This window comes from Euphorbia lathyris, chromosome 5 (assembly GCF_963576675.1).
Source record: "Euphorbia lathyris chromosome 5, ddEupLath1.1, whole genome shotgun sequence".
Lineage (NCBI taxonomy): Eukaryota > Viridiplantae > Streptophyta > Magnoliopsida > Malpighiales > Euphorbiaceae > Euphorbia > Euphorbia lathyris.
In genome coordinates, this window is record NC_088914.1 from 17,693,748 (window position 1) to 17,713,112 (window position 19,365).

Genomic DNA, 19,365 nt, shown 5'->3' on the forward strand with positions numbered 1-19,365 from the left:
GCTAATAAGGAAACTTTATGGGCTAGTTGGCTGATTCAGTAAAAGCTGCGATTGATGAGTTTTTGGGGTATTATCAAGCCGTTTTGACGCTAGTTGGAGTCGGCGATGGCTAAATAAAATCAAGTAAGATGTGAAGCCCTTGGTTGATTATAGTGTGGGGGGATAAAACTACTTTATATTTCTGGTTTGATCCTTGGTTCAAAAGGAAAAGCTTGGCTGATTGTTACCCTCAATTACTAACTGAGGACAGTGACATCCCTAAGCGTGCCTTGGTTACTAATTTGATTAGGGATGCTAAATGGAGGCTCCCTAATCCTAGTTCTTTTTTATTGGTAAATTTTGGCAAGAGATTTAGTTAATTCCAATTGATGGGGACTCTTGTGATAGGGTTCGTTGGAAAGGTACAAGAAATAAGCAATTTCCTATTGGCAGTGTTTATAATGAGTTGAGACTTAAGAAGTCTAAGGTGTGTTGGTGGAGAATGGTTTGGAGTCCTAAATTTATTGCCAGACAAAGCTTCATTGTTTGGTTAGCTTTGAAAGGGAAACTTGCTATTAGGTCTAATTTGCAAAAATGTCAGCTTCAGTTGGATGCTAAGTGTGGACTTTTGCAATGTAGATAGAGAAACTGTGGACCATTTATTCTTTAGCTGTGATCAGACTAAAAGGGTTTGGTTTAACGTTCAGTAGAGGTGTAATATCACAAGGAGTGTTATTGGTTGGCGTCGTATTGCTAGTTGGTGTTGCAAGAAGGCAAAAGGGAAAACTTTAAAAGCTTGTTGTCGACGTATTGCTATTGTTGCTGCCATATATTGGGTTTGGTTGGTACGAAATAGAGTCTATTTTACTAACGAGAGTTTTAATGTTCAGAGAATTATTGAGCAAATTAAGACGAGTGTTAAATTCAAATTGATGTATAGAAAAGGGGTTAGAAATGATAGAGATGTTAGTTGGGGTGTCTGGTCTTAAATGACCGGAGTTGTATTTGTTGTTCTGGTTTGTTTTTATTCATCATACCGGTAGTTTCAGCAAAAAAAAAACTCTCCAATATCATTCTATAAAGGTGTAAATTAACTTAAAATATCCAAAACTAACATATACAAAGGATTTTATAAAAATCAATAAAATGAACGTATGTACAGTAGGAATATATAATATTGATAAATGAAATGCATAATAAAGGTATGTATGATGCCTTCTATGCTTACTTTGTTGGCTTAATACATATCCAGCCCCCTAAAGTTGTCCATTTTATTCATTTAACCCCTTCAACTTAAGGGACATCCTTTTAACCCCCTAAACTCCAAAAAAACGCTACTTTTAACCCCCTATTTTAGAATGCCGAGATATAATATTGTCCGTGTGTATCACGCGCGTGACACATGTGTATCCTGAATTACCCAGCCCCCTAAAGTTGTCCATTTTGTTCATTTAACCCCCTCACCTCACGGGCCGCCCCTTTAACCCCCTAAACTCCAAAAAAATGCTACTTTTAACCCCATATTTTAGACTGCCGAAATATAATGTTGTCCGTGTGTATAATTTGCTCTTTTCTTTCCTACTTTCTTCTTTTGAAAGTCCTTAATATTGAAAAATTGCTATAAATATCATTTAGTCATCACTTCTCTTCCACTGTATTCTATACTTCATATCAAATCAGATTTTAACTCTTCCTTTGTATTGCCTTCCACTGTATCTATATACACTGTGGTCATAATTCATACAAAGTTAAAGCATTTTTTACAATTCCAACGTGGATTGAGACCAAAAAAAGCACCAATTAAAAATTAGAAAGACACCAATTAAATCTTCTATCTCCAATGCCCGTACTTGAGTTGAAACTAGGATTTTTTTGGAGTTTAGGGGGTTAAAGGGTTGTCCCGTGAGGTGAGGGGGTTAAATGAACAAAATGGACAACTTTAGGGGGCTGTATGCATTTTTTTTACCGTTGGAGGCAAGAACAAAATCCTCCCACGCGCCTCCTGTGTTTGAGACACAAACGTTGACTAGGTCAATGCCACGTCGGATGATAGGGGGTTAAAAGTAGCGTTTTTTTGGAGTTTAGGGGGTTAAAAGGATGTCCCTTAAGTTGAAGGGGTTAAATGAATAAAATGGACAACTTTAGGGGGCTGGGTATGTATTAAGCCTACTTTGTTTTATTGTGCTTATTTTTTTTTTGGTAAGAAGGGAAGAAAAAAAAACAAACAAACAAAAACCTAACCCGGGATCAGTCTAGGAAGACTGACCCCAATCCTATCCTCAAGAAGAGAAGGTAACAGAAAAGAAGGAGGAACGGAAAGGGTAGAAACACCTAACATCCCCCCATGCCCAGCAGCTGCCAAGCGATCCGCCACGCGGTTTTGCTCCCTATAAATATGGGAGAAGGTAAGAGAATCGAAGGCAGGACGAAGCCTCAAGATGGCTTTAATGAGATTCTGACTCTTAAGACAAACAGCCTGTCTATCCGAAATCCTGTTGATAGCCTTCAAATTGTCAGACTCCACCGAAAGTCTTTTAACACCCATGCGAATGGCGAGTTTAATGCCAGACAAGATCCCCCAGAGCTCTGCAGTAAAGGAGGAGCCCGTACCTAAGTTATGGGTAAACCCAGCCAGCCAGGCGCCACCAGCATCCCGAAGAACTCCACCAGCAGCAATTTTGCCATTACTAAGGCAGGAGCCATCCGTATTCAACTTGACAACCCCTTCCCTGGGCTTCCTCCAACCAACTAACTGGACCTCTTTAACCGGGGAGGGGTGAACCAGGGGCTCTCCTTCAAAACTCTTTGTAATAACAGAGAGTTTTAACCGGAGGTCAAGAATAAAGACAGTCTTCTCAGCAACTAATTTTGTTTGATGCATTTTCAAATGAAGAAAATTTCTAAAATTCGTATTTCTTTTAAATATTTATAAATGATTTTTATTTTTATTTTGAAAATACTGTAAGTTTTTAAGCCTATATAAGCAATCCTTTTTTAAATTTCTCATTTCAAACGCATCAGAAAAATTCAAGCAATCAAAACTTATGGCGGGATCTCTGGCACTGATAGAGAGCGAGCCCATGGAGAAACCTGTTTTCGCCTTTAAAGATCAGTGGGAGGTCTCATTTTCTCGTTTCGTCGTCTGTCCTTCTCTCCCTTCAACTTGTTCTTCCCTCGTTCCTCTTCCTAATACTCGACGGCAGCCTCGAATCCGGGGTACTTGGATCTCCTCTCAGTCTCCGACCGCTTCTCTGCAACTCCTAAACTCTCACTCCATTTCCGACGCCATTCTATCCGTCTCTTTCGGCGATTACATCCTTGTGAGTTGATTATCTCCGTCAGTCTTGATTAGTTTTCTTTGTGCAAATTTGTTCCAGGAACTAGTTTTCACTTTGATATCTAGTTCTCTTTTACTATTTGACTTTGTTTGGTTGCTAAGAAAGAAACAGAAGATCAAACGACTATAATTCTGTCTCAACTATAGCTTCCTTTTTACAAGCTTCAATTTCGTTTGATTTGTCTTTTGGAGAGATTTTGACAATTAGATCAGTCGTAAGAAACCGAAGAAAGAAATAATTAGAAATTTAGGCCATGTTTGTATGAGAGAATGGAAGTAAGGAAGCATGGTAAGCGTTTTGTTAAGAGATCCTCTAGTTGTTTGTGTTACACCTAAGTTTGAATTTATCTAATCCAATAATCTGCGAGTTTGAGCGGTTTAGATCATGAATAATATGAATTCGTTTTTTGTCTACACATTTTCTTTTTCTGCATTTCCTAAGATTCAAACTTCCTTAGTACAAAAAGGGAAATAAATTCAAATTGCTTAAAATGTCTTTGATTATATGTATATCCGGTGGGCCGTTGGTAATCTTTCGCTGGTTAATCAATTATTTGTCCTGTGATGCTTCATATTTTCTACTAGGCCCTTGTTTAGTTTCATTACTTGGTATACACATATTTTCTGTTATGTCTTGCTCAAACCATCTGCTATCATTTGAATTTCTTATGGAAAATTCTATGTCCCGATGGGAAGACAATTTTTCTCTTCCATTTTTTTTTTTCCAGTTGATTTAAGTCTGAGAGAAGCATTTTGTTGAGCTCTTCACTTTGCTTTCCTGCTTCCTCCCCCCAAGCCCCTAAGCTTCTGTCTGGTTATATGGACATGTGCTGGTCTATTTGATTCTTAATGTTGCATGTATGTGCTAAATAATCCCATAAACTGTTTCGTTGGAATGCATGCAGATTTATTATTGTATTCTAAATTGATCATTCAATGAGATGCAGGAAGAACACTATGTTTCCAAGCTGCATTTCACTTGGCCACAGGTTTCATGTCTCTCAGGATTTTCCCCTCCCAGGGGTAGCAGAGCTGTATTTGTGAGCTATAGAGACTCACTTGGCGAGGTAAAGTTCTAAAGTTGTTTAGTCAAAAGATGTGATTCAAAATGCGAATACATTTGTAAGTTTTTGTGCATGAAAGAAAAGTTGAAATCTGGACATGATGTTCCTTTGTTGTATGCGTTTACCTCATGAGAAATATATGTTTGTCTTAATGGAAGTTGTGCAGGGAGGAATGAGAAACTGTTTTAACGAATTTACTTGATTTTGTTTGGTTTAGATTAGTAAATGAAAGGAGAGGAAAATATATCAGCCCTGGTGGAAAACACAGTGAAGGAGAAGTGTACCATCTAGTTGATAGAGATAATTTCCTTAAAAGCTATAATAGAATACGATTTTGCTCATAAATAAACAAGGACGATATTAACTTCATTTGTTTTTTTGTTTTTCATGATGTCATTCTGATTAACCTTTCTTATGTGTTTATCTTTTTAAATGATAATTTGCTAATTAAATTAAGGCAAACAGATGAAAACTTACCAAACCTGTTAACTCTAACAATCAAGTAAGCTATAACTAGATTTGATCTGAACAAGTTCAGCACTCTCTCTTTGTGCATGCCAATAACTTAGATAACTGCAATCGATATATACATATGTATTTTTCACTGATAATTTTTGTTGTATTTCTTGCATATGAAGGATTTTTACTGTTATTTGACCAACTTAGCATGCTTTGAATATTTTAAAGTTGACCTCATTCTTTCACTATATGTTGACTGCTTCTAGTTGTGTTTCTTCAGTTGTGGCACTATCTGAAGTTGTCTTGTATTATTATCATCTAGATACTTACCTAACCTTTCTGTAACCAAAAAAATTTATCATCTACATATGAGTTGTAGTGTATGATTCATTGAAGTCAGAATGTAACTTAATCTCAGTTTTCTTTAGCTGCTACAACTTGATCAGTATTTTCTTTTACTTGGGATCAGAGTACTATTCTTTTCCTTTGGTTGGCCTAAAATTTCTTTTTAATTTGATTGCAGTTCCAAAAGTTTGCCTTCCGATTTGCATCGGTTTCTGAAGCAGAGACATTCATAAATGAATTGAAGGTTAATAAGCACTAGAATTTAGTTAGTTGATTTATTATAGTGTGACCATCATAAGAAATATCATGAACACTATTGGCAATTCCTCCATCTTAGAGTGATGGTAGTTTGATTTGTCTTTTCAGGATATCTTGAAAGACTTCACTGAAACTGTACCTCTCAATACTGACTTTCAATCTGAAATTTCATCGCAATCTGAATTCCTCTCTACTAATAGAAGTTCATCTAGGTAAAATGTGAAAGCTGCTATTACCTAATTACCTTGATGCATCGTTCATCTTAAAACTTATAAAAATTAGGTTGAATCAGATCATGCTGTAATGTTTTCTTTCTAACTGGAAATGGGCATTGCAGAGTTTGTGAGGAGGAATCACTTATAATGTCTCCAGTTATAAGAAACTCTGATAAACTCCCAGTGAATTTGAGCAATGAAGTTGAGGGAGACTCTTGCACAAACAAAATAGCACCAAGTCAACGCAGTGAAGGCGAATCTACTGCATTGCCTTCCGACTTCGCTTCATTTTCAACTGATTGCAATGAAATGATATCAAATAATGAAGTTGAGGTAGTTTCATGTAATGAAGAACCAGCACATTACAATCACGAGGGCACTTCTACTGGCTTCCCTCCCAGCTTTGCTTCATTCCTGGCCAACTGCTACCCGGAGGTTAAACAAGGTAGATAGGTTCCTCATCTATGATTAAAAGTTTATTTAACATCTATTCATATTGACACTTATTTGTAAAACTGGTGCAGCCACAGACCAGCCAAGTTCATCTGATGATAACGATCTCAAATCTGAAATTGCGGTATCAGTTTGCATTTGGCTTCATACTTGAATGCTTTTGGTCATTAGAATTGTATTTTGGCCAACTAGTTTTAATTATTGCATAGATGATAGGAACCACTTCTAAAATTGCGTATTTCCAACTTAATTTGCTTACTGATTTCTTAATTTATTTTCTTGCAGCGATTGATGGAAGATTCCTCCTTCAAAGGTACTAACTTTTCTCTGTCCATATTCTTAATCTAGTTCTTGTGTTCAAAATCATTTTTGGGTTATGATAAAAGGAACACTGTTTCTGAAAATTATGCTGAATTTGTCACGGTTGCCCTTTTGTCATTGACAGAAATGTTGATTAAAGTGGAGAAAGTTATTAATGAAATTGGAGGTGACTTGCTGTGATTGTATTTACACGTAAAGGATAATACATGGAGCTAGTCTTTTTCCCTGTTCGTGTTTGGAGTACCCTTGCCCATAAACCTCTCTGTTTATACGATTTGATGTATACCAAAACTACGTTGTATCTCGTATAGGCAATGAATTGAATTAGCTCACGTCCAAAGAGAGTCGCTGAGGTAGATAGATATAGAATGACTAGGAAATGCACGATACGATTGCCAATATTTTGGTTGCTTCACGCTTTGAGCCTGGGGTATGTCTTTTAAATTAGGGAACTATATGATTTCTTATGTAAGTTAGGGGATTATATGACTTCTTATATACACATAAGAAAATCCTCCCTTTGAGATATATTTGGGGATGAGTTAGATATTTGTTTACATATATAAGTCCATTCTTAGATACGTTCATCAAGCTTTCTTTTTTCCCCAAGAAAAATATTATTGACTGGTAAAATTTAATCAATGATTCAATATCATGAGATTTATGTTCAAGTTAAATTTAAACGATTGATTTTTATTGCAAGCTATAAATAATGAATAGTATGCAATCACCGGAATGGTTTCTTAACATCTACAAAAATTTCTATAAAGTTCGACATTTCATCTTTCTTTTATTTATTTATATATATTTTTTTATAAGAAGATAGGTTGGAACCCACAATCTTCTATTTCTAAAACTAGAAGTCAGAAATGTACCAACTAAGCTATATTTATTTGGTGCATTTCATTTTTCTTTTAGTATGTTATTATTATTATTATTTAAATAAATGAGACACCACTATTTTCCTGGAAATCATATAATATATATATATACAATTGCATTTCAGGTGTAACAAGTAATTGCTATTAGTCTTGGTAACAACAAATACTCCAGTCTTGTTATAAAGTATAAGAACTGTAAAAAACAAATCACTTCTACAATTGCAACTCCTGGCTAGTCTCCTGCACAGGCGAATATTTTTTTTTTTATGGGAATACTAAAATTTCATTAGATAATAAGATTGATAGTACAACATGACAATAGCAAGGAGTAAAACCTCACATATATAAAGGCAAAGCCTATTACATGGACCATAAAGGCAAGAAAAAAACTACAAAGAGCAAAAACAACCATAAAAGGTACATCTAAAATAGAGGACCGTTGAACCATATATTTATCGTAACCCCAGATTTGTAGCGGAACAGCTGTAGTCCAATCTTCATCCTTTGGCCTAGTCTGAAACACCGGATCTAAGTCCCTTCTTTTTTTGCATCCACGTAGATCCAGTGATCTACGGATAAAATCTACCTTTTCTGCACTTGCTACAACAGAAAAGGTTACAGGAACAAAGATTATAACGAACAGATGCACGCCAAACGGATCCAGAGATCGGATAAAATATGTCAGATCCAAAAACGATACAACACCAGGAAAACAAACTAACACAACAGAAAAAATAAAATGCAGGGGAAGAGAAAGAAGGAAGACAAGCTTCCTTCTTCCTCCTCAACTATATAAAAGTAGCTTTGAACTTTGTTGTGAGATCTAGTTAAACTGAATATTTTTCAAGGAAAAGGAGAAAAGAGGGGAAAAGGGATCGGGTGCGGGAGAAGGAAGGGGGGAGGGGCGGCGGCAAGAAAGGAAGAGGAAAGAAGAGTAGAAGACCGTAGAGAGAAGGGAGACCTTCTCTCACTAGGGCTTTTCCTGCACAGGCGAATATTACCTTAAATGAATATGTATATGTTGTACAACTAACTGTGCACTGGACAGAAATTAATATAATATTAGTCTAAACAACATATTTGATATTTCCAACTTCTTGTTCTTTGATCCAATGTAAGTCCAGTCCAATATCTTTTCCTCTATATCGTATAAACCCAATCATAAAATGATCAAGTTTAGGCGAATCCCACAAGAAATTAAACTTCTTAGAAAGAAAGAATATCCAATAATTAATTAACCTAATTCATCAATCCAAAATTACAGTCTTGTATATATAATTAATCATCTCCTACATTACTAATTACTTCCCCTAAACTATGGGTTTCCATAATCTCCTTTTCTGCCTCCTCCCTTTACTCCTACTATCACAAACTCTTGCCTCAAATGATAACATGTCCCCTATGACTTGTTCTTCAACCAAACTCATGTGTGATGCTTTCCTCTACCACATCAACACAGGACAAAACAATCCTGACCAAGTTGCTTCCTTTTACAATGTCAGCCCTAACCAACTACTTCCCATTCTCCGGGGCGGCCGGCGGGATTACTTAGTGTCTGTTCTTTCTTCCTGTAAGGACATTAATGGAACTGTGGGATACTTCTATGATGTGCCTTACCTTGTTAAGGAAAATGACACTTTTTTTAATGTTTCTACTGAGATTTATAGTGGGCAAGTTTGGGAAGTTGGGGATGAGGAGCAGAAGTTTATTCCAGGAAATGTGGTTACTTTGGATATACTGTCTGGATGTTTGGATAGTGATGATTCCCAGGTTGTTGGAACTTATAGTGTTGAACAGAGTGATAGTATTGAAGATATTGCTAGTAGATTGTTTTCTACTGTTGATGGTATTCAGAAGTTGAATAGTGGTTTGATTCGGAATCCGAATTTCTTGGTTGTGGGTTGGGTCTTGTTTGTGCCTATGGATGTTGGCCCAGCACCAAGGTCAGTACTCTTTTAAATTTAGATTCCTTACTCATGGATAGGGTTGCAAACGGGCCGGGATGGGGAATGATTCGCCATACCGTGATGTCCGCATATGTCGGAGATTTTCCATCCCCATCCATATATGAATTGGATATCTCTGTGGGGATCTCCACGAGAATGAGAATCCCGTAGGAATTCTTTTTAAATACTAATTAAATTTACATAAATAAAACATCAAATTAATAAAAAATTATATGTATAATTTTTCTAAATAGATTGTAATTAGATTTATTAAGTATGAAAATAAACATTAATATTTACAATATATATAATTTTATTATTAATTTCGGGGATTGGATGGAGTGAAGATATTCCCCATTCCTATCTCTGTTTGTATTTCGGAGATAAAAAGCTCTCCATTCTTGCTCTGTGGAGAATTTTTTTTTGAGGATTTCTCATCCCCATTGGGCGGATCTCCGGCGTGGACCAGGAATCCCTTCCCTATTTACAATGCTATTAATGGATAGTGAGAATAATTAATTTATATTGAAATCCTCAATTAACATATAAAGATTTTGAAATTAACATTCAATATTTATGAGTATTAATTTCGTCATTTAATTTGGCATTTAGGATCAAATTAGTCTAAAGTATAAGATTGATAGGTAGTTGAAACGTAACACTTTCTTATACCGACTCGTGTTATTTTGGACTAATTTGATTTTAAATGTTAAGTGAAAAGACAAAAATGATATTTGGAATTGATTTGAGACTAAATTGATCGAACCAACTAATTATTATATTGTATGCATATATATATATATATATATATATATATAATAATTTTATTGTATGCTTTTTGCAGCCCTTCTCCATAAAGATAAAAAGGGTAAAAATCAGTTTGAAGGCTGGAAGGACATCGATGAAGATCGTTTTTGTTTGCAGCAGCTTCTTGCAAAATGCAGATTAAAAGTGATTATATATGATATATAAATGCATAAAAATGATAATTGTATTTAACGTCTTATTGTTTTAAGATAATTATTTATTTAATAATTTCTATTTAATATTCATTGTTACCTATAAATTAAATACTTTATAACTCAGGGTTGTATATGCATATTTCCAATTACTTTATATTGTATAGGTACATAAGAGTTGAGTTTTTGTATTATGTCACAACAAATTAATATATAACTCCCTAACTGTAATATATAAATTTTTAAAATTAAGTTGAAAAAGATAATAATGACTTATAATTAATTTTAAGAGAATTTAAAATATATTTAAAAAGGGAAGGACTAAAGTGAAATTTGACTAAAAATTGAGGAAATAAAAAGAGTGGATTGCTAAATACTGTCCCATTTTACTTATCAACGCTTTCATTTGGACTTTTTTGTCTTTCTCATAATTTTGATCAAAAACTGAAAATTCTTTCTCCAAAATCACAAACCCCCGAACAATAATAATTAAAATTATGAAAATAATTGACCCGAGAACCCCGGAAATGGATGATTCTGAGTCAGAAACATTAAAATTTACGTTTTTTTTATCAAAGAAATCATGAAAATAATGTATATTTTTTGTGACGATTTTACATTTTTCGTCGCAAAAAATTTGCCGACTTTTCATAAAAAAAATTTATGCCTAGACGGATGAATCTCCCACATGGTCTATGGGTAGGTGGGAGAATCTCCCCTCTCGAAAACTTTATACATTCCTTTCATTCTCCATTCTTCTCCAACTCTATTCTTCCTGAAACTTTACTGTTTTTCACATTTTTTATACTAAAATGAAGCTTTCAACTCCAACTACAAGTACATGTAACTTTTATTGTGAGATTTTGAGTTTTCAAAATTTGGTTAGAGAGAGAAAATTCATCATTTTTGCTGTCCTCTCTCTATTTCTCTACCTTATGTTCTTTTTTTTTTTTTTTTTTTTTTTGCAATTCTAACACTGAAAATGGACTCAGAATGTCGATTTACCTATGGATACATTGGATTTTGATGCATGCAATGAGTTTTGAGCTGTAATCAGAGCTATACTGAAAAAATTAAAAAATCTATCAAAAGTTCAGTTTTTCGGTCGAGTTTGGAGGGTTTGAGATGATTTTGGACCGTTGGAATCATAAGAAACAATGAAGTATAATTAGTTTCTCAAAACAACCAACTTTAATTTTCCTGATAGACGGATCCCAACGACCGATGATATTTTCCGCTAAAATATAAAACTAGTGCAGAAAAATATTTCATTAACTCTATAATATTTTTAATATTATTTGGAGCAAAATTAATTCTTGGATGTATGAAATTACGGAAAATAAATTAAGTTGAGTTAAATATAATTTTTGAATCCTTATTTATATAAATTTCAGAATATATATGAAGTTAGAAATATTAGTCAAGAAGAAATAAGAATGAATTTATTTTATTTTTTTATGGAAACTGGGACGATACAAGAGCTAGCGCTTACATCCCAACTATGTTGGCACCCCAGCCACAAACCAAGTAAAACCTGAATATATTAAAGAACCAAAAAATTGCACAAGATGAAACAACAGAAAAAGGAAAAAGACTAAGAAAAACGAAAGTGCAAAATGTTATATGGATCATAAAAAATCAGCGATTGACAGAAAGCTGGAGCCGTGTTCCACCAAGTGATAGCCGAAGAGGTGACACTGAACCGAGCCAAGGCATCCGCCACGCGATTGTCTTCCCTGTAAACATGAGTGACCATAGCAAAACTGCTCCATACGATCTCGTTTTGAAGGCATTGGCTCGCAAAGTCTCAAAAGATCCAATCAAGTATCCCCTTGTTGCAGTAATCACGCTTGATCCCCTAAATTACAGACCTAACAAGCTTAAAGAATATCACGCCTGGAGTACGAGTACATGTTCACCTATCAACACGTGACACGTAACACGTCACACTCTTAAGCTTATAATCGTCTTTCACAGCTCGATCACAGTATAAATAGAATAAGTACAACTTAATGTACACTATTTCATTCATTCATTAAATTTATATCTTAACTTTAGTTTAATGTTGTGATTATCCTAAAGTCTTCCCTCAAACTGACTTAGGTATCAAAGGGCGTTAGTTGGACTATAGCCCAATTTGGCCTTGTTTCTGTCCAATTAGAGATTTATTGGGTTCAATCACAATAGCTCCTAAAACCATTTTTTTTCAAACCGTTTTTTAATTAATCATTTCAATTAAAATCAATTTTAAGGTTATATTCCCCCTGTTCCATTATATAAATCATTCTAGGATGGTTTACACATATTAAGAAATATAATTAATGAATTTAAATTGGTTAACTAATTTTTTTTATCTCTCATATAAATCTTGGAATGTTAAAAAACACATGGATCAAGATAAAAATGTAATACTCACACCGAAAACTAAACTAAATATTCTTGAAAAACTAAAACGACTTACTGTTAGTTTGTTTTGAAACTGCTTTTAGCCTTTTAAATCTAAAAGGTAGACAAAAAGCTTTTGGTAAAAAATTAGAAATAGCCGATTTTTGTAAAAATCAACTAATATTTGTTGCATATCCATAACAGTAACATCAAACAGAAACATCTGAAACAAACGGATACTTATTTGCTAGAATGACTATAAAGTGGTACAAAAAGAGTAAGTAATTAAGATTTATAGGGAATGTTTAAATTTTACTCGAACCAAACCCATTAATTATTAGAAAAAGAAAATGTATTTAATTGGGAAATGGTAGCCGTCAAAAAGCATCTTGCACACCTCTATTTCTTTTACCTCTTGTTTGTGAAATGGTACCCTCGGCCAGCTATCAATTGCAAGGTTATGTCAAACAGTTATTACCAGAGGGAATAATTTAGTTGAACAACCAATACAAATCTTTCTACCATCATTTCACTCACTTATTTATTCTCAATTTAATGCATCTTACCTAGCTAAGATAGAAGAACATCTAGAGATAAAATATAAATTTTTTCTAAGCTTTGGTGTTCTTTTTTATAATAGTTGTTCCAATCCAATCAGACAAGAATCTCATGACATTTTTATATCAACTGTCTAGACGGTGAGAACAATTATCATCCAGCCATACATACAGCCACTGACCATGCTACTCAGAAAATAATAATGTTTGATTAGCTTCTAAACATAATCAATCCCTTAAATCCTGTGTAAAAAAAAATCCCTTAAAATCCTACTTGGCAAAGGAAAATAGAAATGTTGGTAAGTTGAAATGTGTATATCACTTTAAGCAATATCCGTAACTTGCTTAAACTGACATGATTAACCACCTAAATCTTAGGTGTATCATTTTAAACAAATCCAAAGTACCAATAAGGCCAGTTTAAATAAGTTCAGTGGAGCATGTAGTCCACCAAATAATCTAATTGGTTCTCTGAACTTGTAAAGATATACTCATTAACCTTCTAAACTTGCTTAAAATGATAATTAACCTCATAATCCATAGCAAAGCCAAATAGAATTTAGTGGTGTTTGTTTCAGCTTTTCGAAGCATTTTTTGTGAAAACAACAGCAATTTGGAGCTTTTCGCGAAGCTAATAAATCGTTTTATACTTATTTAAAATGATTAATTGACTCCCTAACAAGTATCTATTAGCTTTCTAAACTTAGATAAGTTAAACGGTATATCATTTAAGCAAATTTCAAGTACGTTGATATTCATCATAAGTTGAATGGTAAATTTACCCTGCAACCAAGCTACAAGAGCCAGTTGTAATGCAAACAAGTATAGCTTATTACTAAACCTCGGAAATTAAATAACTCAACAATATTGTCAATCTAAAGACTCGAACTATGAGGTACGTACCTGTCATTTTCTAATCCATCTAGAGCTGAGCAACAGACAAAGTCCTCTCCATCAATAAATTGTAAGCATCGTCTTGTATGCCAATGCCAAGGAACAGGCTTTGTTAATCACTAAAACCATATAAAGGATTGAAATTTCCCTTGTTAGAAACTACAGGAAAAGCAAGTAATTTTCCTGATTCCATTCAAACAATAACAAACAATGAGAACAAACTATCATTTCTACCTTCAAAATTTCAATTCCTTTTCCTTTGTTATCTCTTGAGAAAATTTCCCAATGCTCTTTCAACTATGACTTCTGATAATCTGCTTTATTTCAATTTTTTGTTATTACTCCTGCTAGTTAGAGTTTGTGCCTCCGCAGATGAGATAGGCATATACCCTTTCGCTTGCAATGAATTTTTCAAGACGTGTGATGCCTCGCTGTACCATATCAACAAAGGTTTGCAGGTGGAACAGATTGCTTATTTTTATTCTGTAAACTCCACCCAGATCACTCCCATTCCATATGGAGACAGACAAGACTATATAGTAAAAGTTCCTTGTGTTTGTCAAAACATTAATGGAACCAAAGCATACTTTCATAATGCTTTGTATAGAGTGAACGAAAATGACACGTTTTCAAATGTTTCGAATCAGATTTACAGTGGACAAGCATGGGAGAATGGAGATGAAGAAGCAAATTTCGGAACAGGATCAGAATTTACCATGCATCTTTTGTGTGGTTGTGCAGAAACTGGCTCTCCCATTGTGGCAACTTACACTGTTCAGCAACAAGATACTTTGTTAGATATCGCTAGCAGACTATCGTCTACCACGAGTGGCATACAGAGCATGAACAATTTTTTGATTAACTTGAACTACATACAAGAAGATTGGGTGCTGTTCGTGCCCAAAGATATTAGTATTCCACCCTCCAAACCAGGTGAGCAGGAACTCTTGGCCTATGAATCATGATTGAATCTGCATTCCATCTTATCATAATTTAGCTAAATAAATCGTTTTGCATAATTGACATTGTTTTCCCTGTTCTATCAGACAAGAAACGAATGTTGAAATGGCCAATAGCCATCGGCATACTATCAACCATGACATTTCTTCTAATGACCACATTGATTATTGTATTTCTCCGGCGGAAAGGATCTCAAAATAAAAGTAAGAACGAAGTAAAATCAGTATCCAAAAGCATGAGTATGACCAGAGGAACTTCATTGCAGATTCTGAATATGGAAATAATGGCAGGTCAGGAAAATTGAAATAGTAATTGCCATTTGTTGTAAACCTTAAAACAATTATGGTAGAAGACACTACTAACAATTAATTCATGTTCCACAGATGGAACAGCTTTTGATTCAGATAAACCAATTGTCTACACACTAGAAGAAATTGAAGAATCCACAAACAACTTCGACGAAACCAGGAAAATTGGAGCAGGTGGATATGGAAGTGTGTACTTTGGAGTAATGGGAAGGCAGGTAACTGCTTGTTTCCCTCGTTCAGTCGTTATCCTTAGCTGTGTCAATCAGAATACATACTACAATTAATACGGGCTAATTGTTAAATACATAAACATTCAGGAAGTTGCCATAAAGAAGATGAAATCTAACAAATCCAAAGAGTTCTTGGCAGAGCTTAAAGTCCTGTGCAAAATTCATCACATAAATGTGGTAAGTGATCATCATTATCACTAGAATGATAACTAATCTCTCATACAGTGCAAAAACAACGGTTTCACACATTTGCATGAAATGTATCATATGGCAGGTGGAACTATTGGGGTATGCCAGTGGTGATGACCACTTATACTTGGTGTATGAGCACATTCAAAATGGATCACTTAGTGATCATCTTCATGATCCATTGCTACAAGGTACTCAAATAAGTAGAATGCATGCTCTACATTTACTAGTAAAAACACTTGAAAATTGTAAGTAATTTTTTCAATTGCATGTTAATTAGTGTATAATTGTTGAAGACTTTGATTCATTATATGAAAGATGAAATGAGGCATATTATGAGTTGAGCATTTACAGAGACAGGAAGCCACCTAAAAATTGGGTACTGAATCAGGTTATCAGCCCCTCTCATGGACAGCAAGAACACAGATAGCTGTGGATGCTGCAAGGGGAATTGAATATATTCATGACCAGACTAAAAAGCAATATGTGCACAGAGATATAAAAACCAGTAACATTCTACTTGACGAGGGACTTCGAGCCAAGGTACTTTAAAACATAACGTACTACTATCATATTTGATTAACAAAAGAATAATGATCAGCAAGCACTAAGGAAATCCCAGCTTAACTTGGTTGATGAAATAACAATGAAGCAAAATTCTTCCTGTTCCAATGTGATAGCTTTACTTTATAAGGCATGCTCTCATCAATTAGATTACACTTCATTTTCAGAGACTGTTCATGTAGGTAGCAGATTTTGGATTGGCAAAGCTCGTCGAAAGAACAAATGATGAGGATTTAATAGCAACACGACTGGTTGGAACACCAGGCTATCTCCCTCCAGAGTAACTTTTCATATTCTCATTCTGTCACTATGTTAGGGAGTGTATTCTGCAGATAGAAAAATCTAAACTTTTTTAACTAATTTCGTGGAAAGATCCGTGAAAGAGCTACAGGTGACCACCAAAACTGATGTATTTGCATTTGGCGTGGTTCTGGCGGAGCTGATTACAGGCCAGCGTGCACTTGTTCGTGACAATTGGGAGCCCACCAAGCTGAGATCACTAATTACAGTAGTAAGTCAAAAAATTGTTCAAGCAAAAGAATCACTTATAACATTATGAAGACCCTGGATTATATCTATTTCGGGACATTGTGCAGCATTTAGGATTAGGCATTTCAAGACTTTTTTGGTAATATGAGCAAGTATAATATAATTCAGTATGACCAAACTAGTTTCCTTTCTGTCATGCCTTCAGGTGTACAAAATATTTCAAGATGAAGATCCAGAGACAGCTTTGGAAAATACAATAGACAGAAATCTTCGGGGTAGCTTCCCTATGGACGATGTCTACAAGGTAAGCTCTTTGATATATAAACCTTCAAATGCAACAAGGTCGAAGATAGAGGAAATAACACCAAAAATACTACACTATGATGGCCGCATTGGTCATTCAACTTGAGCTTAATTATTAACTAGAACCATTGTTCTTTTTGCAGATGGCTGAAATTGCAGAGTGGTGTTTGAGCGAAGACCCAATTAAAAGACCAGAAATGCGAGAAATAGTTCCAATTCTATCCAAGATAATGACATCTTCACAAGAGTGGGAGGCATCACTAGGGGGAAACAGCCCAGTTTTTAGCGGGCTCCATAATGGAAGATGAAAGCACAAGAGAGAAGAGCGTTTAAGGTGTCTGTAGCTACATTCTCATGATAAACTAGCCAACTATTTGTTCAGGACATTTCATGTACAAAAAGAAAAATATGTAAATTTTTCTTAATTATCTAAGCCAATTTTTTGTTCTATCTTGTATTGCAGCAATCAAAGAAAACAAACTTGACATAAAATGGAGCATATCTAGCAATATTAACTGAGATAATCGAACAAATAGCCTAATTTTTAATTAGTAATCGATATTTAAGAACTCAAAATCCCTAAATGCAACGAAAATATTCATCCTCTGAAAAACACAGATCAGTAGCTATGGTAAAAGGCAATCAGAAGCTGAATGCAATTTATCACGCCCAAATGATTATAGAGCAATCGATCAGAAAAAAATAACTCAAGAACTGTAATACGTACCTGCTTTACTGAAGATTGTAGAACTCATTAGCTGATATCAGTAAATCACTGTGATCACTGATATGGCTTGTTGTGCGGAAATTGAAAAATGAGAAACTAGCTTTGTAATTAAATCATCTCAATTTTTTGCAGATCAAGGCGAAGTGGTTGAGCAGAATTTATAAAGCTTAGGCACGCCCAAACAAGAGATTACATACAGAACTGGGTTTTGAATAAAGAACAACCGTTAGCTACTGCAATTCAACAGTGCACCCGGGTCAGAGTTTTCGCGCAGCTGCAACCCGGTTCAGCCTTTTCCCTCCCTTTGGCTCATCAAGGGGGCGAGAACGGGCTTAAGCATAAAACCGTTAAACCGTTAAAGCAAGAGCTTTTAGGCGCCATACTCCAATTTTCTTTAAGGAAATATTATAAAAGTGTGTATAAATTTTTCCAAAATAGTATATAACAGTTTAAAAGTTTCTTACTCTTTCTTCTCTTCTCGTATCTTTATTTGTTTGCGAATTCGAAGACACTACTAAAAATCATATTTGTATATCTATTGTATTTCTACTATTTCGTTCGATTCGCTTTAAGGTTCTGCGATTTCTTTAGTATGTTTTTCCCAGGATAATACTTCGCGCATATGATTTTGCTTCGTATTTTTCGCAAACTGCGAAACTGAGCAAAATTGCGAAGCAAAATCATGTACTAAAGTAGTATTTCCATTTACAGTTTTGCTCAGGCTTCGCAGTTTGCGAAAAATACGAACTAATATCTTTTGTTATTTGCTTAAAATATACACAAGTAAACAATATATATAACCAAACGACACTAAAACAAAACATTATCAAAATTTACAACAACATTGCAACAATAATTCAACAAAAGTCGCATCAGTGTCGTTTGGAATACAATTAAACCCTAAACCTCTGTATAACCAAACGAAATCAAAACAAAACATCTTTCTGTGCAATGTCCTTTATAAGCTGATTGTTAAGGTACTAGCTAATAGGCCGAAATGAGTGTTGCCTTGCTTAGTTTTAGAGAATCAATCTGCTTTTGTCCCAGGCATGTCTATTACTGACAGTATCATGCTAGTCTTTGAATCCTTACATTATATGAAATGGAAAGATAGGGGTAAATAGGGTAAGGTAGCTTTGAAATTGGATATTAGCAAGGCATAAGATATGGTTGATTGGGCTTTTCTTCGTGCTGTTATGGTCAAACTGGGCTTCTCAGTGCTTGGGTGGAGTGGATTGTTGTGTGTTACTACTGTGAAGTACTCGGTATCGGTTAATGGTAAATTTGTGGGTCCTATTAGACCGGGTAGAGGTTTGAGATCCGCTCTCACCTTACCTATTTATCCTTTGTGCTGAGGTCCTCTCCAAATTGATTAGTAAGGCAGCAGCTGAGGGCTCAGTCCATTGGTGCCTGATCGCTAGGGGAGCCCCAGTTATAACACACCTATTCTTTGTGGATGATAGTTTTCTGTTTTTCAGGGCTACTATGGAATAATGTAATAAAGTTGGGGCAATTTTGGCTAAGTATGAGTCAGCATCTGGC

The 19,365-nt window shown here is 34.9% G+C and overlaps 2 protein-coding genes and 3 long non-coding RNA genes across 5 annotated transcripts; 2 read left to right on the forward strand and 3 right to left on the reverse strand.

The window, feature by feature from the left end:
• Nucleotides 1-3,005: 3,005 nt before the first annotated feature.
• Nucleotides 3,006-6,938, forward strand: LOC136230860 (protein POOR HOMOLOGOUS SYNAPSIS 1). The gene is made up of 8 exons (XM_066020057.1): nt 3,006-3,299; nt 4,264-4,383; nt 5,363-5,428; nt 5,551-5,654; nt 5,780-6,102; nt 6,182-6,234; nt 6,396-6,423; nt 6,556-6,938. The coding sequence occupies exons 1-8, from the start codon at nt 3,024-3,026 to the stop codon at nt 6,609-6,611; spliced, it is 1,026 nt and encodes a 341-aa protein (XP_065876129.1). The 5' UTR covers nt 3,006-3,023; the 3' UTR covers nt 6,612-6,938.
• Nucleotides 6,939-11,740: 4,802 nt separating this feature from the next.
• LOC136230418 (uncharacterized) lies at nt 11,741-14,416 on the reverse strand. The gene is made up of 3 exons (XR_010689377.1): nt 14,288-14,416; nt 14,063-14,172; nt 11,741-12,136 (listed from the first exon to the last, which is right to left on the reverse strand). It is a non-coding gene; the product is annotated as an uncharacterized lncRNA (long non-coding RNA).
• LOC136230416 (lysM domain receptor-like kinase 3) lies at nt 14,071-17,505 on the forward strand. The gene is made up of 10 exons (XM_066019482.1): nt 14,071-15,003; nt 15,105-15,303; nt 15,397-15,536; nt 15,639-15,728; nt 15,826-15,931; nt 16,132-16,283; nt 16,487-16,584; nt 16,677-16,815; nt 16,999-17,097; nt 17,240-17,505. Exons 1-10 carry the CDS (start codon nt 14,353-14,355, stop codon nt 17,402-17,404), a joined length of 1,839 nt encoding a protein of 612 aa, XP_065875554.1. The 5' UTR covers nt 14,071-14,352; the 3' UTR covers nt 17,405-17,505.
• On the reverse strand, nt 14,476-15,142 carry LOC136230420 (uncharacterized). Its single transcript, XR_010689379.1, has 3 exons — nt 14,930-15,142; nt 14,769-14,824; nt 14,476-14,585 (listed from the first exon to the last, which is right to left on the reverse strand). It is a non-coding gene; the product is annotated as an uncharacterized lncRNA (long non-coding RNA).
• LOC136230419 (uncharacterized) lies at nt 15,326-18,202 on the reverse strand. The gene is made up of 3 exons (XR_010689378.1): nt 17,824-18,202; nt 16,369-16,803; nt 15,326-15,574 (listed from the first exon to the last, which is right to left on the reverse strand). It is a non-coding gene; the product is annotated as an uncharacterized lncRNA (long non-coding RNA).
• Between the last annotated feature and the right edge of the window lie 1,163 nt (nt 18,203-19,365).